The 23047-nt window shown below is 62.7% G+C and overlaps 1 protein-coding gene across 1 annotated transcript; it reads left to right on the top strand.

Moving 5' to 3' along the window:
- Positions 1–457: 457 nt before the first annotated feature.
- Positions 458–20203, top strand: REXO1 (RNA exonuclease 1 homolog). Its single transcript, XM_065874694.1, has 16 exons — positions 458–614; positions 10301–12057; positions 13025–13129; positions 14118–14328; positions 16136–16299; positions 16449–16580; positions 16645–16768; positions 17307–17420; positions 17530–17667; positions 17785–17898; positions 18490–18563; positions 18789–18899; positions 19317–19432; positions 19599–19737; positions 19924–20044; positions 20115–20203. The coding sequence occupies exons 1-16, from the start codon at positions 458–460 to the stop codon at positions 20201–20203; spliced, it is 3666 nt and encodes a 1221-aa protein (XP_065730766.1).
- The last annotated feature ends 2844 nt before the right edge of the window (positions 20204–23047 follow it).

Here is a 23047-nt window from a genome sequence, read left to right as displayed (position 1 = left end):
AACGCAAATTGAATGCAAATGAGCCGCAGCCGGGCCTTGTGGGGCGTTTTTTTTTTATCAGGCGCGCCTTGGACAGCCCAGGTGCCGCAGGGGCCTGGGGCTGAAGATGGTGCTTCTACCGCCACAGAGGCCCGGGCGGCGATGGGGGCAAGGCACCCGGAAGCCGCAGGCAGGGCAGCCTGCGCCCCCCTATCACTCCCTCCGCAGCCGCCTGTCCCAGGCCAGGGGTCCGTGACCCACCTCGGTCCCGCGGGAGCAGGCGTTTCTGATCAGGCGCACTTCGGGCAGCCGCTCCCGGGGTCCCTTGCGGCGGCGTCCCGGGGGCCTCTGGGGACCTCGGAGCAAGATGGCGGCGGCGGCGGGGTCCGTGAGCCGCGGGCGGCGGCGACCGCGGCGCCAGTGAGGGGGCCCGGGGGCCCGGGCGGCTCCGGGCCGGGGCCCCGCCGCGGGACGGACCATGCTACGCTCCACCGGCTTCTTCCGGACCATCGACTGCCCTTATTGGGCCGGGGCGCCTGGGGGACCCTGCCGGCGGCCCTACTGCCACTTCCGGCACCGCGGGGCCCGGGGTCCGGGCGCACCTGGCGAAGGCGGAGCGGCGCCCCCCGCAGCAGGTAATGTCTACGCGCCCGTCCCGGGCTCCGTTCCCTGGCGCGGGCCGGGACCCCAGCGCCCGGGTTTCCATGGTTTCCTGTTCCCCGCTCAGCCCTCTCCCTGCATGGTCGCGGGCTTCGTCCCCCCAAGCCGGGACCACCCACCCCGGGGCCCAGTGCCAGTCGCGGGACCTCTGTAAGCCACCGTTTCCATGAGTGTAAAACGTAAACAATGGGAGGACCTGATCTCCTAGAGGTGTCGCGAGGGTGGAGCGCGCAGGGATCGGGAAATGAGCGCGGCCGACACTGGTCTGCAGGCCCGGGACTCCTGCCCGGGGAACCGTTCCCGCCGCCTCCCTGGCCCGGGGTGTTGGTTGCAGCCGTTGTTTATTTCCGCGCTTCCTCCCCCGCCGCGCCTCTGCTCGTGGCCGCTCCTGTTTACTACAGCGGAGTCGAGAGGGTCTTGTTTAGCGGCTGCCGACTGTGTGTCGAGCCTGGTGTGTCATGCCAGGGTTAGGGAGTGAATCAAACCCGGTTGACTGTGTGTTGTGTGTGTTTTGGGGTCGGGGACCGCCTTCCGAGAGAACGCTCAGAGACTGCGCATCCCATCAGCGTGGTGATTATCAATGTCATGGCAGAGTTCGGTGAGAGCTGTCAGGGGGCAGGCAGTGCTTCTCGTATGAAGTGTGGGCCTTGAGCCGAGACGTGAAGAACGGGGCAAAAAGAGGGACATCACAAGGAAAGACCCGCCGGGAGGATCGAGTGTGGTGTCATTCTTTCCGAGGGGAATTCAGGCTCCCGCTGTGGCCCCTGTCCTCCGGGACTGGCTCCCCCTTTCCATCAGGGCCCAGATTTCCCCCATAAGGCACTGGTCCTTGTCTCAGAGTCTTCTTACTTGAAGAGAGGGGCGTCATTGCTAGGAGAAACTATAGGGCTGTTTTCCCAGTTTGCCAGAAAAAAAAAAAAAAGGTAGAATTTTTTCAAATTTCCACTGTAAATTTGCTCAGACCACTGGCCCCTATAGCCCAGTGTTTGCTACAAGGTCGGGCTCCACACCTGCGCTGGGCTCTGGCTTGCGTCTCAGGAACCTTCCCTCGAGGAGGGAAGACAGCTGTGCACACAGGTGCCTGAGCTTCAGGTCTGGGAGAGGGGAAGGGGGTGAGTGGGAGGCCTCTCGGTGGTCACCCTGTCACAGGGCAGTTTCTCACTCCATCTGTTGAGTTATTGGCGCGGTGTGTGGCGTTCTGTAAAGAGCCCCTGGCGTCTGGGTTCCTCACCGTCGGGACAGAACGGGCGGGCCGGCTCCCTGAGACCCCGGGACTGACTCTTCTGCAGGCCCACAGGTGGCCTTCCAGCCGTCTGCGCTCTGGGGCGCTGACTTCTTTTCCCGTGCATTCCTCTCGTGCCAAGTCAGTCTCTCGCTTGCTTCCTGCACCACAAATGGCCATTTTCCCAAAGGATCGTTTTTGAGAATCCATTCGGTGATGTAGCCCTGTCTGCTTCACTTTCCCGCAGGAAAAAGTGCAGCTGCCTACTTCTGACCCCAGTGTGTCTGCATTTTCCTTTTGCAGGTGAGAATAAGCAGCCCTCTTTCCATCACGGAGGGTGGGGCCTGGGGGGCGTGCTCTGGTTACTTTCTGGTCGAGGGCTGCCTTGCCCTGCAGAGAGGCAGGGGCAGATCCCAGCCTGGCCTCTTTCTCGCTGCGGGGCCTCTCTGACACTGTCTTTCCTCCTCTGTGGCGTGCTCGTGGGCCAGGGGGAGTGTGTGCCTAGACCTCCCCCACCCCTTCAGCTCCCCTTGCACCAGATTTTGACAAACCCACTTTCCATCGGGCTTGGAGAGACTGCAAAAATCCAGGCTTTGGGGGTCCACTTTTGACCAGATAGGCACGGCCCAAGCACAGGTGCTTTGGCAAGGGTGGGCTGCGCAAGGATGCTGAGGTGCTGGGTGATGGCCACCTGCAGGCAGGATGTAGGGGTCCCTGTGTAGCCCAGCACCTCTGGCCTTGGGTTGATGGCCTCCTGAGGGCTGGGTGGGCATCCCGTTCTTCCCGGCCCTCAAATCTGCCCTCCTGTGCTCCAGGGTCCCCACCTTGGCACTCAGCTGGGGGATGCCCAGTTACCGCCACGCACCCTCAGGGGTGCTCTTTAACCAGTGGTAGGGACGATTGTCCCTATTTTACGGACAAGGAGACAGGCCCAGAGAGGGGAAGCCACACACCTGTGTACACATGGCTGGTAAGTGGGGGACATGGGGTTGAGCTGGACTGTCAGGCCCTTGCCCCTCACCACCGACGGCTGATTCCTGCTGCCTGGCACATGTGGGACCTGGGCACCTGGGTGCCCAGTACACGTGGGCTCAGTGCTGTGCCCTGAGGCTGGGAGGTAACAGTGAGATTTGGGAAAGACGGTATAGCAGGGCCTGAGCACTGAAACCTTCCAAGGATGGGCCGGAAGGAGGCTGGAAGGCGGGGGTGGCCCCAGTTGGGTGGCAGTGGCAGCTCCCTGGGCAACCCCCTCCCCGGGGTCTCAGATTTAGGCCTCTGCAGCGGCTCCTTGTGGTCTGGAATCCTGAGAGCAAGCCCTGCTTCTCCAGGGAAGGTCGCAGCCAGGAGTCAGGCAGGGAAGGGAGGGTGCAGCCAGAGAAACGAGTGCTTCCAGCAGAGGGTGGGTTTTGTTTGATTTTCTCCGCGAGCTGACTTGGAACAGGACGGGGCAGCAGCCCCTGCAGTATCACTGCCCCTGGCCGCTGGCCACGCTGCCCCTTAGCTGCCTGCCCCTTAGCTGCCTCCCCCGTGGGCTGGGTGCCAGCAGCTTTCCCACTGCCCTGATGACAGTGCTTTCCTCGGTTTGACACTTTCTCTTCCAGAGTGAACTGCCGTGTGCACTTCCCTCCTCCCCTTCCTGGGAGAGAACTGATACTGAGAAAACCTCAGCAGAGAGCAGAATCGCCTTTGTGTCTGGAGGCCCAGCCAGGGTACTTGAGGACCTGGGAGGGATTTTCCTAGCTGGTTGTCAGGTGTGGTCTTTGGTCAGGCCAGCCAGGGCCTCTCACTTCATGGGGGGTCGGGGGGAGCTATGAATAATAGCAGAAACTGGGGACATGGGGGGTTATCCTCTGGGCCAGTCCTGGGGTGTGGAGCAGCCTCACTGGCCACAGCCCCTTGATGCCAGCAGCCCCCCAGTCACAACATGCACAGATGTCAGATGTCCCCAGACGTGGCCCAGTGTCCCCTGGGGGGGCGGGATCACCCTGGGTGAGACTCCCTGGTCATAGACTGCTTCTTGCTGAAGCCACTTTTTTTTATTTAAAGTCTCCTCCCTGCCCCTCCCAGGGAACTGTGTGCCCAGGTGCAGCTCCAGCCCCAGGGAGCCCAGGCCACCAGGCTCAGAGAATAGAAGCTGTGGCCTCCCAGAGGAGGGGCCTTCTCTGCCATCCCGTGGGTGGTTCTCTTGTTCTATTGTTCTTGACTTTTTTGTAAAGAGGGAGTAGAGGAGAGGTGCTGTTGGATTTTCAGAGCAGAGTTCCTCTCTTACACCAGGATGAGAAGAATCTAGGTTGTGTTTGTGGTTCGGCCCCACCCAGATGCAGCCCTTGTCTTCAGGGGCAGTGTCCCAGCCAGCGGCAGCCTGGACACGTTGTCTCTCCATTCAGAGCACTTTTTTTTCTGGACTCGGAGAACGTTCATTTTAAAACCACTGGAGAATGCCGCAAAGTCAAAGGAAAGATGTTTCGTATGTTGTCGCAAGTCCTGCATCTGCCGGCTTGTTGTGCGTCCTCCCAGCCTCAGAAACAAAAGGCTCTGTGTCTCTTTCCTGTACTCGTGACCCTGCCTCACTGGTGAAGTTGCATTCTTTTGTGGAGGCTCCAGAGACTCCAGTGAGGTGAGAGGCCGTCCCCAGGCCTGCGGCCCCTCTTCAAGCACTTGGGGAACTTTAAAAACCTGCCTTCTTGCCCAGATCCAGGCTTGGGACACTTGAATAAGGGTACATCTGCCCTTAAAGCTGTTTTTGGTATTTTAGGTTTCTTTGCTTCGTGTCAGTAAAGCAGTGTCTCTCACCGTGGACAGTCCTGATCCCCTGGGGGACACAGGGCGATACAGGGACATCATGACTTGGGGGTGATCCTGGCAACAAGGGGGCGAGGGCCAGGGATGCCGCTCAGTGCCCGCCGGTGCCCAGGATGGCCCCCTTCCCTGACACACACAGAGTTTTCCAGCCCCAAACGTCAGTGGTGCCAGGTGACATGGAGCAGCCTGATCAGTATCCCAGCACCTGGCCCCTTTCGTATTTGAGAATAGGACAGGAGGGCTGGCCACGCCTGCAGAGAGCCAAGAACCCCTAGAATCGTCGCTGCCCCAGCTCCTCCAGCTCTGGAGGTGAGGCAGGGCGGCCCAGGCGCCCAGGTTGGGGTGGACAGGGACAGCACCCCGCTGGGAGAGCTCAGAGGACCACGTGGGTGCCCGAGTGTACCCCCCACCCCCAGAGCATCCTCCAGAGAAGAGGTGCAGGTGCCACGGCTGGCTTTCAGCCCTGCAGGTGGAGTAGGGCCTCAGATGAAGACCTTTTGGCTCCACCTTCCATTGTGCGAAGAGCCTGGCGTCAGTTAACCTCTTCCGCAAAACGGGGTCACGACGCAGACCCTCTACACACAGTGCGCCTCTCTCGTCTCAGCTGTGCTGCGCAATGCTCCTGCCTTGCCGTCCTCCTCCCCTCCCATTCTGCCCTCAGAATCCCCCGCACAGGATCATTTCCAGTGACGAGCGAGTGCTGGGTGCATAGGAATTTGGTTTATTATTATTTAAGCTGTCCAAGTGCGGAAGGTAGACTTTTGCTGGTCTGACCTGACTCAAAGCAAAACCTGGAACGCTAAAGAGGAAAAGCGCGGAAGGAGGATCACGGGAGCTGAGAGGTGGTCAGGGCAGATCCGGCAAGAGCCCCACAGGGTTGTCTCCTGGTCCCCTGTCCTCCTGCGGTAGCCAGTCTGCCCTTTGAAGAAGCAGGCACATGTGCCAGCGGTTTTAGGGCACTGGGTCCGTGGCTTCTTCTGAGCACTGAGGCTTTCTGTAAAGGACCATGTGGAGCACCCTGCCCCCGAGGGCTGCGCGGGTGGCAGGCAGTGTTGAAAGCCCAGGAACGTTGCTGGGGGAACTGCCCTCCTGCCTGCTGCTGTAGTTGCTGGGGGCAGCAGGACGGGTGGCTGATGGACCTGGGTGCTCTGGGGGCTGGGACTTGGCCATCTCACAAGCTGTGGCCTCAGCCTGGGCATGCACGCAGGCACGGCACAGCTTCTGTGTCGTCCGTAAAATCAGGAGCTGGCTCTGGGGCCCTTCAAGGGCTCTTCTGGGTCTGTCTGAATTCAGTACTTATCTGGGGACCAGGCTGTAGGGACTCTGCAAGGGAAGGAGGGGTGTCCAGCAGCACAGATAACGGCCCAGAGTCCGGGGGAGCGAGCCGTTGGCACCTGAGGTTGCAGGGAGTTAGGCGAGTGTCCCCAGGCAAGCAGTTACCGAGCTGGGCTTTGAAGGATGAATAGAAGTTTGCCTAGTGGCTGGAAGTGGAATGTCCTCCATTCTTTCACTGCCTTTGAGGCCTCTGCCACTTGGGTAGCTTCCTGGGGCAGGGCTGGTCTGGTTGCTCTTCTTTGACTCATTCTTGTGTCCTGCTTACCTCTCGTGTGGCGGGACGATGTCTGTCTTCTCCTGGCCCCCCTGCCCACCCTCTTGTGTTGTGACCGTCCCCTGGGTTGGAGGAGTCCCCACTGATGTCTAATCAGAGCACAAGTGGGCAGGGGGTGGGGGTGGGACGACTGTGTGCTTCTTGTCTTTGGAGGTGCAGCGGGGAGGAGGGGTGGGGTGATGGGGAGTCTTTTGGGACCCGGAAAGGATCGCGGGGCGCTGGGTCTTCTGGTCTGGGGGCGGGGAGCCAGCGTTTGGGGTTAGGCAGATCCCTCACCCGCTGCCCTAGACCCAGCCTCCTCTTTCCTCTGTGAGGGGGGCTGACGCGAGCAGGGCGAACGTAGAGATTAAAGGGGAAGGCCTTGGAGCCGGCTGGGTGGGGGTCACGTGCCTCCCAGTGGGGTCTTCACGCTCGTGTGTCTGCTCATTTTCTCTTGTCATTAATTTTACGTGCAGCTAGAGCTTGTGGGCGGGGCGTCTGCGCAGTTATGGAAGGGTGCGGAGTGTTTTCTGGAATGGAAGGGTGTGGTGGGAGCAGAGAGGAGCGGGGGGAAGGCTTGGAGGGGTTGGAGGTGGCCACCACCCCGTGTTGTCCTTCGACCCGCCGTGGGCTGTGCGTGATCTGTTCCCTGAGCTCTGTGGCCCCGAGTGTTTGCTTTTCCCGGCGTGGAGGTGGGGCAGCTGGCCTGGGCCCCGCGGTGCCGGATGCCTGCTCAGAGCTGGTGATCAGAGCCGGTCGGGACTGGGTCACTGGGAGAGTGTCCAGCAGCACCAGAGCCGGGAGTGGGAGCTGGAGCACACAGAACTGGGCACAGGGACGGCTGAAGAAGGCTCGGCCCCATGAGCTGGCCGGGAGCCTTCCCAAGGGGCATCCTTCAAGCGGTGGCCCACCTGGGCAGGCCCTTGGCCTTGTGGGTGTCCCTCTAGTGGCAGTAGCCGACCCCTTCCTTGCCCTGGGCCGGAGGCAGGAGCTTCTGAGAGTGTAACCCCAGCAGCCAGGCCTTCAAGGTGCTTTTCCAGTAATCCCGAGGTTCGCCCCCTTTCCGAAAAACAGCCCAATTAATCTTGTTTACCAAAGGCATGCTTCCCTGGTGCAAGCCCCGAAGGAACTCCCATTGGCTCCCAGCCAGGTTAACTCCCCAGTAATGGGGAGGCGCTTCTGCGGTGCTCCCACGGCCATTCCTGACCTCTCGAGGGTCACCTGTCGAGTCGCTTGTAAAACATTTTCTCGGGGAGCTTCTCCAGTTCCTACCGGTCCCTGAGGCGGGGTAGGGCGGGGGCGCTAGGTAGCATCACAGATATCTTCTCCATTTGCCCGCCTCCCCCCACGAGCCTCCAGTAGCCTTGGCAGGGGCTTGGGGCTGCAGTTCCAGCGACCAAGCTCTGGGCCCCATGCACTAGCTTCTGAGCTACAGGGGGCTGCTGCCGAGCCCCCGGCAGCTGTGTCCTTGACGCGTCTAGATCTGTCTGGAGCTCCTCGGGCTGGTGATTTGGCCTTATGGTACCTTGGGGACACTGAGGCCCTGGAGGGGAGGGTGTTGGCCTAGACCGCCTCAGGCCCACCTCGGGCTGTTTCTTTTGCTTTTTGGTGTAGCCTGAAGGGGTGTGAGGAGGCAGCCTCCCCTGGGACTGAAAACACCCCACGCTGACAGATGGAAGCTCAGATCTAAGGGGTTGGGGGCTGGGTCCCAGGGCACCTCCTTCCTCTCCTTGCTTCCAAAGCACAGACTTGTTTGTGGGTGGATCCCTTTCAAAATGCAAAGTGCAGGGGTTTGAACTGTGCCCTTACTTGGGAAGGGCTAGAGGCACTCCTGGGTGATTTGCATGTTGTCTGTGGCCCTTTGTGACCTGTTCCAGAGCAGGTCAGGGGTGGGGAAGGACCCCCATCCATTTGATCCTCACCCTGCCCTGCCCACCTCTCCTGGGGGAGGGCATTCCCACCAGCTGGGCCCTTGCTCCCGTCCCCCACCTAGGGGAGCCGGCTGGGGTGGGAGCCATCTTGGCCTCAGGAGGGAGGTTGGGAGTGAGGTGGGTTGGGCTGGAGGCCCCCTGAGACCGGCAAGACCTGACCCATCCCTCACTTGAGATGCCCTGTAAGTGCCCCCTGGCTTGTGTCCTGGGCCCTCCACTCCGAGGGGACGGCGTGCGGGGGCGCTGGCTCTTCTGTTCATCCGGGCGGGTGGTGGGCTAGGGGTGGGTCTGCTTTAGTGCCTTCAGACCCGTTGAGGGTTAGGGTGGGCTGGGAAGAGGGCCCTGGATCTCGCTGTTGGGGTTTCTAGCCTTTCCTCTCTGTGGTGCCTTCACCTTGAACCTTGTGGGGGGGCAGAGGGCCCAGTGGCTGTGTGTCCTGACCTGTCCCCCACTCCGCCCTTCACCCTGGCATCCTCAGCTGGGAGGTGGGGGCATGAAGTGACTGCTCCCCGGCACCCCAGTCCCGCTGCCTCCTGCGGCCTGTGCAGCTTGGTTTTACCTCCCCATCTATAACCTGCAGCCTGGGTGTGTCCTCGGTGTTCTGAAGCACAGATGTACGCGCCGCGCGCACGTGTCCTTTCTCCTTTCTAAGCATTGTTTGAAAAATAGGTTCCAAGGTACAAGCCAGACAACAGGCCTGCAGTGGGCCCCGCCCCACCTTGGGCCCCCAGGCGGCCCAGGCCCAGCCACTGGCCCCGGCAGTGCCGGGTTCTCTGGTGCTTCATCAGTGATGCGTGCGTTTCCCGGGGCTTCTGCAGCAAGACCCCACTCACTGGTGCCTTAAAACAACACAGGATTTTTCCTCTGGTGGTTCTGGAGCTCAGAGGTCCAAAGTGGGTCTCCCTGGGCTACAGTCCAGGTGTGGACATGGCTTATCCCATCTGGAGGTTCTGTGAGAATTGGCTGTTACTTTGCTAACCAGAAAGCACCAAATCGATCCACTTTTTTGTCAGAGGTTTTACAGATTATGTCTGGCAGACGCTCTAACAATGAACCGTCTTTACGTTCTGGAATATTTGAACACGTTATCCTCTCTCAGAACGTTGGGCTTTATTTGCTTACATCTTACTGAGAATTTCCGCACCTCTGTCCTGAGTCTCCCGTGAGCTTCGTGTCAACGTGGGTGGTATTGGGGTTGGACTGGTCTCGTGGAATTACACCCTGGAACCAGGTAGCCCGCCAGCCGCTCCGCCACCCCTGTTCAGATTGATACAAACTTAAGTGTGTCCTGTGCCCGCCTTGCCGTCCACCCCACTTCGTGCTTCCCCAGCATTGCCCATTGCCGGAACGTCTTTCACGCTGTGGCGCTGTTCCCTGGACATCGTCGTGCCTCGCTTCCCCCGTGAGATGTGCTGTGCTGTCCTTCGTCCACCCCACCCGCTGCCCCTTCCCAGTGGACGCTCCGGGGCTTCTGTGTCCTCACTGGTACACACGCAGCCGGTGGAGTTCTCTGTGGGCGAGAGCACGTGTGGGGGACAGAGCCCTAAAGGCGCTGTCGCCAGGCAGGGCCGTGTGCATCCGCCTGTCCACCCACTGCTGTGGGTGGGCTGTGTCGGCCCCGCCTCCCGCTCCCTCTCGCACCCCTGTTGTCCCCCAGTCAGGCGTCTGTGCGCCCTGCGCTTTCTGCCCCGGCTGGGTGTCCGGCCTCCCCGGCTGCAGGGAGCAGCGTGGTGTGTCTTCAGTGTGGGCTGGGCCCTGGGGGGAAGCCACCCTCTCGCCCAGCTCCCCAGGCCTCACCATCCCCTGTCCCAGGCAGTGAAGTCCCCGGGATCTTGTGGCCTCCTCTGGGGCCTGGGCTCTGTGCCGTCACCCCACCTGGCAGCCTCTTCGGGGCAGGATCTGCAGGGAGGGGCCCTTTGGAAACCCTGACTTGCTGCTGGAGCCTTGGTGGGGGTCGGCCGGAGGTCCGGCCCCTGGTAGGTTCTGGAGGCTGGTACTCTGCTCTTCCTTGCTGGCACCTGGGGTCGAGGCCCGGGACGAGGCAGTGACCGGTCACTGGCTCGTCTGCCTGCTGCTATAGCCGCCTGCTCATTACTGTTTTCTCCCTCTCCGTTTCAGGGCTCGGTTATGACCCGTACAACCCCGAGCTGCCCAAGCCCCCTGCCCAGAGGGAGAATGGCGCCCTGGGCAGAGGTGCCGAGCCCCGCTCAGACATCCTGGAGCTGGAGCTGGTCAACCAGGCCATCGAGGCCGTGCGCTCTGAGGTGGAGCTGGAGCAGAGGCGCTACCGGGAGCTCCTGGAGACGGCCCGGGAGCATGGCTCGGCCGAGGCCCCCGCCCTGGCGCCCCACGGCCCCACTGCCGGCCTGGATGGGGACACCTTCCCTCTATCCTTCGAATACAACCCCGGCGGCCATGGCCTGTTAAGCCCCGATGCCAGCTACCAGCCCACGCCTCTGGCCAGCCCCACCGAGCCTGGCACCAAGTACTCGCTGGCCTCTCTGGACCGGGGTCAGGGCCATGGTGGAGGGGCTGGTGGCACCCTGGAGTACGTCCCCAAGGCCGTGGGCCAGCCCCGGCGGTATGGCCGCCCCATCTCCAGCAGCAAGTACGTGGTGGACAACTCCAAGCCATCTACAGACCTGGAATACGACCCCCTGTCCAACTTCTCCGCCCGCCTGCTCAGCAGGGCCAGCACCAAGGACGACAGGGCCCCCAAGCGGCCCCGGGGCTCCCGCGGCAGTGAGCCCTACACACCTGCACCCAAGAAGCCCTGTGACCCCTTCGGCGGCTGCGACGCCAGGTTCTCAGACTCTGACGATGATACCGCTGCTGCTCCGGGTGACAGGCTCGCCACCGCCAGCCCCCCGAGAGCCCGAGCGGGCCCTGAGAGCAAGGCCCTGGGGAAGCCGGGCTCTAGGGAGGGCCCAGAGCCTGAGGAGGGCAGCCTTCGGGAGACCAAGGAGATGGCCGTGCAATACGACGTGGGGGACCTCGGTCAGCCTGCCAAGGGCCCAGGCGGGCTGCCTCCTGCCAAGCCCAGTTCCCCGGGCAGGGCCTCGCAGGAGCACAGCAGCCCCAAGGAGGGGAGACCCAAGAAGAAGAAAAGCGGGGGGCCGCCGGCCGCCGGCCACAAGGATGGTGTCGGGAAGACAGGCAGGGGTCAGGATGGAGAGCATGGGAGGCCAGCCGAGAAGCCCTGTGTGGACAGGAGGGGCCCGCGGGCCGGCAGCCCCCGGCACAGGGCAGAGTGGCCCCAAGGGACCAAGAAGAAGCCATCTTCAGCCACTCCGGTGGCCAGCTCAGGGAAAGGCCGGCCCGAGGGGCCGGGACCGCGGCCCAGCCCCGCACAAGGGGCTGCCCACCAGCTGCCAGACAGGACGGGCAGGAAGACCCCGTCAGGGAAGCTGGCACAGCGGAAGGCCCGCTCGCTGGATGAGGGTGCTCCCCGGGGTGCCCCCAAGCTGCCGAGGCGGGCCCTGAGCCATGCTGAGCTCTTCGGGGATGAGAGCGAGGACGAGGACCCGGGGCCCGAGGCGCCCACCCCGCGGCCGCCTGCCCTCCCCAGCCTCAGCTCCAGCTCCGATTCCGACTCGGACTCCAGCCTGGGCCTCTGTGGCGCGCAGGGGCCGCCCAAACGCCTCAAGGCCTCCCCACCCCCCTCGGCCAGCCGGTCCTCCCCTCCCCGCCCCTCCTCCTCCTCCTCCTCCTCCTCCACCTCCTCCTCCTCCTCCTCGGGGGCGGGCTCCGACGTGGACTACTCGGCCCTGGAGAAGGAGGTCGACTTTGACTCCGACCCCATGGAGGAGTGCCTGCGCATTTTCAACGAGTCCACCGCTGTCAAGACGGAGGACAAGGGCCGCCTGGCCCGGCAGGTGAGGGCGGGCTGGGCTCGGGCAGCCGGGCTCCTTCCTGGCTTCCCCTGTGACTGGAGTCCCAGCGCCTGGTGGAGACGGCTCGCTCAGCGTCGGCCTCTCAACTCGTTCAGAATTCAGGACCCCTCGCTGGCTGCCTGCTGCCCCCCTGCACCCCGTCCAGAAAGAGGACGCTGGCTTATGGCCCACCCGGCGGGGTTCCCGCGGCAGCCTCCTGAGAGCATCCTGGCCAAGGGGTATCAGGCACCACCATCCCGCCTTCCCCAGCCCTCTCTCCCCACTGAAGCATTGCTTCTCCCCTGCCTCTCTTGCCTCTCCCCTCCTCCCTCCTTCCCCGGCTTCCTCCCCCCCACAACCCGTCCCTGACCCCCCCAAACTCAGCCAGCCTCCACCTTTCTGGTCTCCTGCTGCAGTGTCCCCACCTCGCCACCAGAGGGAGCTTGCTCTAAACAAAGCAGGCTGAGCCAGTCAGTCCCTCCAGAGAACCTGCGGCTTCTGAGGGATCCCAGGGTGGGACCCTGGCCCCACCCCTTACTCCCTCCCTTAGTGCCCCACCCTGTTCTTGGCCCTTTGCTTTTCTGATTTCTTCCCCTTCATTCCCACGATTCTGAGCTCGTTCCTGTGCTGGCTGGGTGGGAGGAGAGCAAGAGGCAGGCGTGAGCGTGGGCTGGGCCAAGTCTGCAGAACTCACCATCCGCAGGGCCTGGGAGGAGGGCCCGGGGTTCAGGCAGCAACTGGGGGCCTTGGTTCCGGGGCGCCAAGTCTGTTTGCTCACCTGGGAGGTGGGGCAGATGCCCCAAATTGCATCTCTAGACGAGGCAGCCCTCCCTCAGCACGGTACTGTCTTCCACCTGCTCCTCGGGCCTGGGAGTCAGATCCTCCACGTGCTGCGGGCCAGGGTGAGAAGAGCCGCAGCATCGGTGTGTGTGGGCGGGTGGCCTCGCTGAGGGCCGGATGTGTGTCTCAGCCCCCCAAGGAGGAGAAGACCGAGGAACAGGGGCACTCGGGGCTGACCACTCTGTTTCCTGGGCAGAAGAGGAGGATCTCTCACCTCTCCAAGCAAGGCAAGGAGGTAAGGGAGGGCCTGCTTCTGGGTCCTGGGTGGAGGCTGGCAGGGGGGAGATGGGCCGCGCTCTCCCTTGCCCATGGGTGCCTCTGGCAGCCGTGGATCCAGCACTGCCTGTGTACTGCAGAAAAATGCCAGGGACCCACGTCCAGTCATCAAGTTGCACTTAGTGCGCAGAGTGGGGCACAGAGCAGGGACAGCGAGATGAGGGGCAGCCCTCCAGCAGGGTCGCACTGCCCCATCCCAGTCCCAGTTCAGAGGTACGCTGTGTGATCTTGGGCAAGTGGTGTGACCTCTCTGAGCCTAGGTTTCCTCCATTGTGGTCCAGAGACAGGATCAATTGTCAGTCACTATGGGGCTGCTCAATTAGTTAGCACAGGGAAGGCTGGAGCAGAAGACAGGGCTCCTGGCTGAAGAACTGCAGGTGATCCAATCACCAGACCCCTGCCCCACCCGGATGGGGATTTTGGAAGTACAGTTCAGAGAAGATTGGATCAAGCAGAATCTAGTCTAGGTGCTGGGGGTTCCCACCCACTCTGTGTCTATATAAGGGCTGAGAGCACAGTCTGGGCACTTGGAAGCCAGGACAGCAGGGCTGGGAAGGGACCTGGGATAGTGAAGCATCATGGTGAATTTGAGAGCCGAAGCACCAAGCTGGTTCCCTCCCGGGTATCTGCAAACTTGGGGGGAAGCTAGTTGGTTTCTTCCAGGGTATCAGCAAACTCAGAAGACCAGCTGGTTCCCTCCGGGGCCCCTGCACACTCAGGAGCGGGAGAGCTGGTTCCCTCCGGGACCCCTGCACACTCAGGAGGAGGAGAGCTGGTTCCCTCCGGGGCCCTTGCACACTCAGGAAGAGGCTTCTGAGGTGGCCTGCTCCATCCCAGCCCTGGAGCACCTGCCGCCCGCCCCACAGTACTACCCCTCTCCTGACACCCCGCGAGGCCTGCTCTGGGTACCTCTGATGTGCAGTCTGGACTTGAAATTTGTCACCCAGGCGGAGCCCACAAGCAGAGGCCCAGCGCCTCCTACCCGTCCCCCGACTGCCCAGGAGGTGTGCTACCGCCGGGCCCAGCAGGCACAGAGGGAGTCAGCCAGCCGGCTCCAGGCTGCCCAGCCGCTGGCCGAGAAGCAGTCCTCCATGCACATCTCAGCCCCCGGAGAGAAGAGGAGGATTGCCCACGTCCCCAACCCCCTCCTGGCTGCAGGTGGGTCCCAGGGTTGTGGTCTCGGGAGTGCTTCTTGTCCAGCAGGAGGACCCCAAGGCCGGGCTCCTTTTATGCCAGTAGTGGTGGCCTTGAGCAGGGCCTGGCTGCGTCTCAGTGATTATATGTCAAACGGGGATAAAAGTCTCCCAGCTGTGTGGGAGGCTGAGGCAGGCCTGTTGTGGCGCCCGGCGGCTCTGGGCCTCTGTGGGCTTTGGTGGTAGCAGTGGGGCGGGCCGTAGGGAGTCTGAGGGGTGTCTTCCTCCCTTCCCTGTCTGTCCACCAGCCCCAGAGGTCTGCCTGTGACTCCGCTCTGCCCCTGCTGCCTGCTCTGTGGGGGGCTCCCACCCAGGTGTGGCTGGCACCTGGTAAGGTGTCAATGGGGGGGGGGTGGTCCTGGAGGCCTTCACCCTTGAGTCAAGCCAGCTGATCTGGGGTGGGAGTTGGGGGCTGGTTTTCCTCCCCCTCCTACCCTGAGGGCCCCTTTTCCCCCACTTGGGCTTGTCTGAAAGCTGGGTTGCCCTTCAGCAGTCCAATGCGTGAGGTGCTCAGTGGTGTGTCTGGGGCTGAGGACGTGGGACAGGTGCCGGGGCTCTGCAGCCACCTGGAGGCTCGTTCAGATGCAGTCATTTGCCCCCTTGGGCCAGGGGGACCCCTACTGTCTGAACAGCTGCCTGGGATGTCCTTTCTGCTAGTTCCAAGACCCCTTTGAGGAGTCAGCCCCGAGGAGATGGCTCCACACGCTGGTCCTGTGGATACAGGCTTCCGCAGGCCTCCTTGGTTTCCCTGGGTGCTAGAGCCTCCTTTAGGAGAAGCTGGCCAGATCCCCATCCTTCCCCCTGCCCCAGGATGCTGGAGGGAGCGCTTACAGCCAGGCGGCTTGTCAGCCAGGGGCTCTATCTCAGGCATGGGTTTTAGCAGTTGTTTGGCCCTGGGGATGTGAACAGAGATCGACCTGAGCTGTGGACCTGAGACACACCCTCTCAAAAGCCTGCACCTGCTCTCAGGTTGTCTGGTCATCACCGATGGCTTGGGACAGTCCTGCCACCGTTGTCACTGCACGCGCTCGGGTGGGGTGGTGGCTCTCCTGAGCCCCAGGGGGACTCACCTGTCATCCGATGCCTCATGCTCCAGATGACCGTAAAAGCGTTCCTTCCTCCGTCACTGAAAAGTGTGCGTTCTTAGAGCCGAGGCCGGTCGGCAGCTGGCCTCCTTTGTGGCCCGAGAGGCTGGGCCTGGTGTGGGCCCCACCGCTCTGTATCTGTGCCTCGGTCTCCTTGCTGCTTCTGTCCTTCCTCGGGGCTGAGCCCTCCGGCCACCCCACCCACCCTCCGGGCCCTTGGAAACAGCCCTGCTGGTGGTCACAGGAGACTGTCTGGTTTGTGACCTCATCAAAGAGAGAGACAGAACAGAGGTCGCTGGGGGCAGGCTGGCCGGTCACAGTGAGCAGGCCTTCTGCCCAGGAGCCAGGGCCTTTCGTCCCTCACACTTGAGCGCCTCGGGGTCGGGGCCGCAGCATGTGGCAGAGGCTCCCCACACCCCCCCGCCACTTGCAGGGCCACCCCAGTGGCGACCTTGCCTGAGCCGGCCTCCGAAGCCCCGTTTTCGTCGCGTCCCCTCTCGATGGACTTGCCTGAAAGCTGATAGAGCCTAATGGCGTTCCACAGCCCACAGGCCAGACCCCGGCCCTTCCACCTGTGCCCCGAGATGCACGTCCTGCTGGTGCTGAACGGCCGCGGCTGCCTGGTGCTCTGCAGCTCAGTGATGGGCGTGCTCTCCTCCCGTACTCACGTCCCCCGTCCCCCTCCAGCCCCTACAGGTGCCAAGAGGACCCTCTCGGCCAGCAGCAGCCAGCCCCCCAATGGCCCCAAGCCGGGCAGCCAGCCCCTGAAGACGCGTACGTTGTCGGGCATGGCGTCCAAGACTACCGCCACCGTGGCCCCCAAGCGTGTGGCGCACAGTCCATCCTTACAGGTGAGCCCTCTGCTTAGCTTGCCTCTCCCGGCTCCCCTGTTGTTTCCACTTAACCCGTAGCCTTACTCCTTCGAGCAGTTTCAGTTTGCAGACCCTGAGCGGGGTGCAGACGGGAGCGTGCCACACTCTGCTGGTCTCTGTTCCCCTAGAGTTTAAAGAAGCCCGTTATCCCAAAAGAGTTCGGGGGCAAAGTCCCCACTGTCATCCGCCAGCGCTATCTCAACCTGTTCATTGAAGAGTGCCTCAAGTTTTGCTCTTCTAACCAGGAAGCCATAGAGAAGGTGCGTGGGGCGGGGCTGGTGGGAGGCGGGGCTGGGCTGGGCTGAGCCGAGTGTCCTCCTGCAGGCGCTCAACGAGGAGAAGGTGGCCTACGACCGGAGCCCCAGCAAGAACATCTACCTGAACGTGGCCGTGAACACCCTCAAGAAGCTGCGCGGCCTGGGCCCTGGCACTGGGCCTGGTCTTAACAGTAAGTCGCCTCCGGAGGACCGGGGCCCAGCCCTCCCCGGGCCACCGGCAGGTTGTCAGACAAAGGCTCTGCGCGCCGGCCACCCGGTTGCCAGGCTCCTGTCAGGATGGCGCTGGGCCCATGCCCTCAGAACAGCCTCCTCTTGCTGTTAACCGCCCTCCTCAGCGAGCCGAGGGCCGCCACTAATGGGGGCCTCTTCAAAGCACAAAGCAGGGCGGCATTTCCTGAGCCCTCTTGAAGGATGCATTAGCGCCCGTCTGCTCCGCCTGCTCTCCGGTTCGGCCCGCTTCCCTGGCAGGCAGCTGCGCACAGCGCCCGAGGTGGCCATCAGAGCCTGTGTAGAGTCCTTTCCCTTTCTTCTCCAAGGGGTGAAGACCCCCCAGGGGGTCCAGGGGCGGTGGAGGGGCTGCCGGGCAGCCTGCTGTTCCCCAAAGAGTGCACGTCACAGGAGGTCAGGCCGTCCCCTTCTGGAGGAGGGTGGAGGAGCACTTGTGAGGGCTGAGGTCTGAACCTCGTTTACCCTCCCCTCACCTTCCAGAACCCAGCGGCCGGAGGGTGGTGTCCCATGAAGTGGTGCTGGGGGGCAAGTTGGCTGCCAAGACTAGCTTTTCGCTCAGCCGTCCCAGCAGCCCCCGCGTGGAGGATCTGAAAGGTGAGCCTGGCTCCTCTGGGTGCGGCCCCTGGAGGCTCTCCCACCCTCCCCGGCCGCTGGGTCCAGCCCCATCCCGGCTGGGGGCTGACCCCCTCTCCCCTGTCCCCAGGGGCCGCCCTGTACAGCCGCCTCAAGGAGTACCTGCTCACCGAGGCCCAGCTCAAGGAGAACGGCTACCCCTTCCCGCACCCCGAGAAGCCAGGGGGCGCCATCATCTTCACGGCCGAGGAGAAGAAGCCCAAGGACTGTGAGTACCTCCTGCGCCACTGCCCTTGGGGCGGAGGGGGCCATCTGGGGACAGGGAACGCCCGGCCCAGGCTGGCCTGACGCATCGCCCTTCCTCCTGCCCCGTCCCCACTCGCAGCCGCCTGCAGGGTCTGCTGCCGCTGCGGCGCCGAGTACGTCGTGTCCTCCTCCGGCCGCTGCGTGCGCGACGAGGAGTGCTGCTACCACTGGGGGCGGCTCCGCCGGAACCGAGGTGAGACCCCGCTGGGCTGCGCTGGCGCCAGCTCTGACCATTTGTAACTTTTTTCCGTCGGTTGTTCTTCATGGGAAAAGTAACACAAAGGTCTTCCTGTGACAGTGTTCCTGGGTAGATAAAAGGAAGGCCTCCCACCTCATGAGGCCTCCACGCATCCTTTCCACGACTGTCCCCGTGGAACTACGTGGGCGGTTCTGCCTCAGTGGGAACAAAGCGTTCGTCCTGTCCTGCAACTGCTTGTTTCATTTTGTCGCCGACGTGGCCAAATTCCCTCTCCTGGGGACACACGGGGTGGAGCTGCCGGCTGGCCGCCCGCAGACCCGTCTCTGGGTGGGCAGGCCTCCCTGGGGGCCGCGCCAGGCGTGTCCTCACTACCAAATGCGAAGGGCTTGCGCTAAGCCTGGGCAGGGCGGCGGGTCTGCGAGCTGTCCTGGCCCCTCACTGCCTGGTCGGGCCTGGCACCCCTCCAGGGAAGGGCACTGGGAAGCCCCTGCCCCGCGCAGGCAAACCAGCTGGCATTTGTAGTTCCCTGCGGGAGGCTTGGGCCCAGGGCATCAAGGAGGTCTGCTGACCGCGTCTCCCTTGCAGTGGCAGGGGGCTGGGAGACTCAGTACACATGCTGCTCGGCCGCCATTGGCTCCGCCGGCTGTCAGGTCGCCAAGGTAGGTGTCCTGGGCCCTTCCTCGTCCTGGGAAGCCCCTCCCCCATTCTGGCCAGAGTCCTGACCTCTGAGCTGCCCTTTTCCCATCCTTGATCTACCTGCCTGGTCTGGGGGCTTTGGGAAGAGGTGGACAGTCTGTGAAAGCCACCAGCACAGCACAGCCCCCTGAGCCCGGCCTTGCCCTTCCGAGCCTGCCGCCCTGACCTTCCTTCCCTCCCACCCTCAGCAACACGTGCAGGACGGCCGGAAGGAAAACCTCGAAGGGTTTGTGAAGACCTTTGAGAAAGAATTTTCAGGAGATGCACACCCAGGAGTCTACGCCCTCGACTGTGAAATGGTGAGGTGGCCCGGCTGCCCAGCGGGGCTGACCCGGTCTCTCTTCCCAGAGCCTCGGGCCAGCGCAGGTGCCGGGATAAGAGCATGAACGGCAGCCGGGCCCACCTGCCCGCTGAGCACCTGTCACAGCCTTGCCTGCGCCCGAGGGCCTGGCACACAAGGTCCACCTTGGCTCTCGGAGGCTGTGTGGGCCTCATGAGCACAGCTCTGGTTTTGGGAGGGTGCCTGGGCTCACGCCCCCTCTGACCCGCAGAGAAGACCTGGAAGGCCTCTGGCCTGGTTTCCGTATCTGAGAGTGGGAGCTGAGCCTCCGCCCGCAGGGTTCAGGGACAGGGGTGGCCTAGGCGGGAGCGCTGGTGTGCGGGGCCGGGGAGGGCCACCGGGCGCTCCGTCTGAGGCCTGTCCTCTGGCCCCGCAGTCTTACACCACGTATGGCCTGGAGCTGACGCGTGTCACGGTGGTGGACACAGAGCTCCAGGTTGTGTACGACACCTTCGTCAGGCCGGACAATGAGATCGTCGACTATAACACTAGGTGTGCCCCTCCCACCCTGACCCCCGATCCCTTGACCAAGGAGCTGGGAGCCCTGGCAGGACCCCCATTCCCCACCACGGCCCAGCCTTCCTGCCCGCAGCCCAGCCCCGGGTTGGGGTCCCTGTGCCCTCCCCAGCTCCCTAAGGCCTCCATCCTCCCGCCCCAGGTTTTCAGGGGTGACTGAGGCCGACCTCACGGACACGAGCATCTCGCTGCGGGACGTCCAGGCCGTCTTGCTGAGCATGTTCAGTTCAGACACCATCCTCATCGGCCACAGCCTGGAGAGCGACCTGCTGGCCTTGAAGGTACCCGCCTACCTCGTCTTCGGCTCCCTGAGGGTCCTCAGAGGGTGGGTGGGGCCGTCTGGGGCCCGCTGCCCTCAGACCAGGGCAGGAGCTGTAGGGTCGGGGACCAGGCACTCGGCGTCCCCCTCCCCCCTTTGCCACCCCAGCCCTCCTGTGGTCCCTGACCGCCCACCCGCCCGCCCACAGGTCATCCATAGCACCGTGGTGGACACGTCCGTGTTATTCCCGCATCGCCTGGGCCTCCCCTATAAGCGCTCCCTGCGGAATCTCATGGCCGACTACCTCAGACAGATCATCCAGGACAATGGTGAGTGCCGGGCCGCGGGGGCCATGGGGGCCGTGGGCTCCCTGCCCTGACGCATTTGTCTGCCCTGCAGTGGACGGGCACAGCTCCAGTGAGGACGCCAGTGCCTGCATGCACCTGGTGATCTGGAAGATCCGCGAAGACGCCAAGACCAAGCGGTGACCGCCGCCTGCCCGCCCGCCCACCCGCCCACCCGCCCGCCTCTCCTGCCGCCCCGGCCCGTTCTCTACCCCAGGCCTCTTCCAAAACAGTGCAATAAATCTTGAGATCTAACCCTGTCCATGTCGCCAAGACACAGAAAACCGAGAGAATGGGACAAGCCGGAGGCCACGAGAGCCCAGAGCCGAGACTGACCCCGGAGCCCCGAGCCCCCGCCGCACCCTGTCGCCCGTCCCTGCCTCTCTGCCCCAGACCTCTGTCCTCTGGAGACTGCTGCTGACTCGACGGGCGAGGCCAGGGCCCTCCCGCCCGGCACCTCCAGCGGGCCCTGCTCGTGCCCCAGGCAGCGAGACCACCTGCCCCTGCTCCTCGTGGGTGGGGGGCGGCTGGGCAGGCTTGTCGAGGGTTTGTTTGTGACAGGAGTTGTCTTTTTATTTTGTATTGTTATTTTTATTATTTGTAATTTAAACCTGATAACTTGCACAGTTGTCTTCCCCCACCTGGAGGAGCAAGGCCCTGGTGCTGCCTTCCCTCCCGGGGGACGGGGGTAGAGCTGGGAGTGGAGCACCGGCACCCCAACAGCCGCCAGGACCTGGGAGTTCTGGGAACCAAGCCAGCCCCTCCGTCAGCCCCCAGGGCCTTGCCTTCTGGACGCCCCAGGGCCCATCAGCCTCTGGACACTTGTCTTCCCGCCAGAGCCCCGCCCTCCTCGGGGGGCTGTCTGTAAAGGCCCGCAGTGCCCCAGTTCCTGCATCCCCTCTCCCCCACCCCCAGGCAGGGGCAGAATAAACGTTTGTATGGATTTTAGAGCTCATGGTGTCTGGAGGTGTTCTTGGTGCCAGGTGTGGCTCTACACACACAGTGGAGGTCACCGTCACCCGTAATGGGGGGAATCAGGAATGGGACCTTGCTGTCCTTCACAAAAACCAGTCCAGTGCTCGGGTTGCCCCCAGGACCAGTGTCCAGAGCAGACCAGGGCCCCATGCTTCCAGCCCCTCGGGGTTCCGTGACAGTGGGGCCAGCGGCCAGGCCCTGGGACTGCAGTTGCCTTGCCTACTCATGAGGTGGGGCCTGCATACGGGGCTGGGAGTGGGGAGACCCCGGCCACCGCTGCATGTTCCCTGTCTGAGCAGCTAACTTGGGAAGGGAAGGGCAGCCACTGGGTAAAGCAAAAAGTGAAGCCCAAAGAGCCTCATGGGTCGGGGAGATGCTGGGGGGCCCCAGGTCCCTGTGCAGGAGCACGAAGATGCTGGAAGGAGGGCTGCCTGGAGGAGGCCCCCTTGCCTCTCCATTTCCACAGAAGTTCCTCTGGCTTTTGCTAAAGGCCAAGAGGGCAGGCCCCCATCTGAGGACACAGCAGCCAGGGCTGCAGAGTTCCCAGGGGGCGTCGACTGAAAAATACAAGACCTGAAAGCTGTGAGTTATGTTTTATTCCAGGAACTTACTGAGGACTGTAACCCAAGACATTGCCTCTCATATAGCTCTGAGGAACTGTTCCTTGGAGTTTTTGCTGAAGAAAACCCCATAGAGTCAAACATCAAAAGGTTCCTGCTAATCACAAAAAGCTGACATCTCTAGTTAATGATTGCAGTGCTTTTCTGTATATGGGAAGATGCTAGATGCTGTCTGGGCTCACTGAAATCATTCCTTTGATATGCACTTCAGCTATCCAGGGCCAGTATCTGGTTCTTCTCCATCCTGAATCCCCTCACGGTGCACCACTGTGGGGAAGGGGGGTGGCTCTGCAGTGGCAGAAGGCTTGATGGTGAGCAACATTCTCTGTCCACAGGGGCCCTGAGGGGAGGGTTCTTGGTGAAGTCAGGCCTCTGCCACCATCGTGTCCCTCCGGGGCTGTTCTTGTGACCAGTTGACTTTCCCCCACCCTCTGTGAACAAGGAGTGTTATTCTAAAGAAAGGATGCAGGCAGCATCCCAGGAGCCCCGTTTCTGTGTGGTCTGTCCCCCTCCCCAGAGCATGAGTGCCCCAGGGAGGCCTTGGGCAGTTGGGGGAGGAGCTCCCGGGTGTGTGTGGGGGGGTGCAAGCTTTCAGCTTGCCAAAACTGCTGCCTCTTGGAGGCCAAAGAGCCTTTGCAAACTCGCTGCTTGGGAAACTCCTCTCCCTTCTGTCACCGTCCCAGGGGGGAGAACCGATCCCGACCCCCTCCTCACAGGCGCCCACCGGGTGAAGTGTCTCCTAAAGGCTGTTAGAGCAATTTGTCCAAGACCCTCCCCGCAGTGTCTTTCTCTGTAACCGCTGGGTAGGGCTGGATGAACGTTTCTCCAGTGAATGAAGGAAAGGAGAGGTTTACCTGGCATCCCCCAGAGGCCACTGGGTGTGCAGGTCTTCCTAAGAAATGGGAGTCGGAGGCTGCTGCTCTGATGGGGGCAGTCAGCTCCTGGGTGCTGTCACCAACCCCATCATTCATTCCTTCACCCAACATCAGCTCAGAGGGGATGCCCGTGCCCCAGGCAGGGCACAGTCAGACAGGCACCCTTGGTCTTTTGGGTGGCGGCTGGGCCAGAGGGAGAGAGCAACCCCGAGGCTGGGGAGAAAGGGTGGTGGAGGTGTCCAGTACCTTCCTACTTTCTGCGCTTCAGAGGGTTCCTAAAAGAATATGAAAAACAGAGCTTAATCACCTCCCCTAAACCCCCAAGTTTGACTCTCCTAGTAGCGCCTCCCACACACCCTCCCCGCCCTGGCTCAAGTCCCCCATCTCTGGCCTGGACGCTGCCCCAGCCTCATCGCTGTCTCCCACCCCTGTCACCACCTCCAGGAAGGCCCCCGGAGTCCCGGCCGCGTGCTGGGTAGACACACACCGGGTTAGAACCCTGTGGGCTTCTTCCTGGC

Source organism: Phocoena phocoena, chromosome 3 (assembly GCF_963924675.1).
Source record: "Phocoena phocoena chromosome 3, mPhoPho1.1, whole genome shotgun sequence".
NCBI lineage: Eukaryota > Metazoa > Chordata > Mammalia > Artiodactyla > Phocoenidae > Phocoena > Phocoena phocoena.
The sequence above is the reverse complement of the archived record's forward strand: the minus strand, read 5'-3'. Positions and strand labels throughout refer to the sequence as shown.

What these genes read in the sequence shown, in the direction of transcription:
- REXO1 (XM_065874694.1), top strand. Translation starts at nt 458, where the DNA reads ATGCTACGCTCCACCGGCTTCTTCCGGACCATCGACTGCCCTTATTGG. An exon ending in ACCAGGAAGCCATAGAGAAG is followed by an intron (nt 16,581 to 16,644) that starts GTGCGTGGGGCG and finishes GTCCTCCTGCAG; the next exon opens with GCGCTCAACGAGGAGAAGGT. An exon ending in GCGACCTGCTGGCCTTGAAG is followed by an intron (nt 19,738 to 19,923) that starts GTACCCGCCTAC and finishes GCCCGCCCACAG; the next exon opens with GTCATCCATAGCACCGTGGT.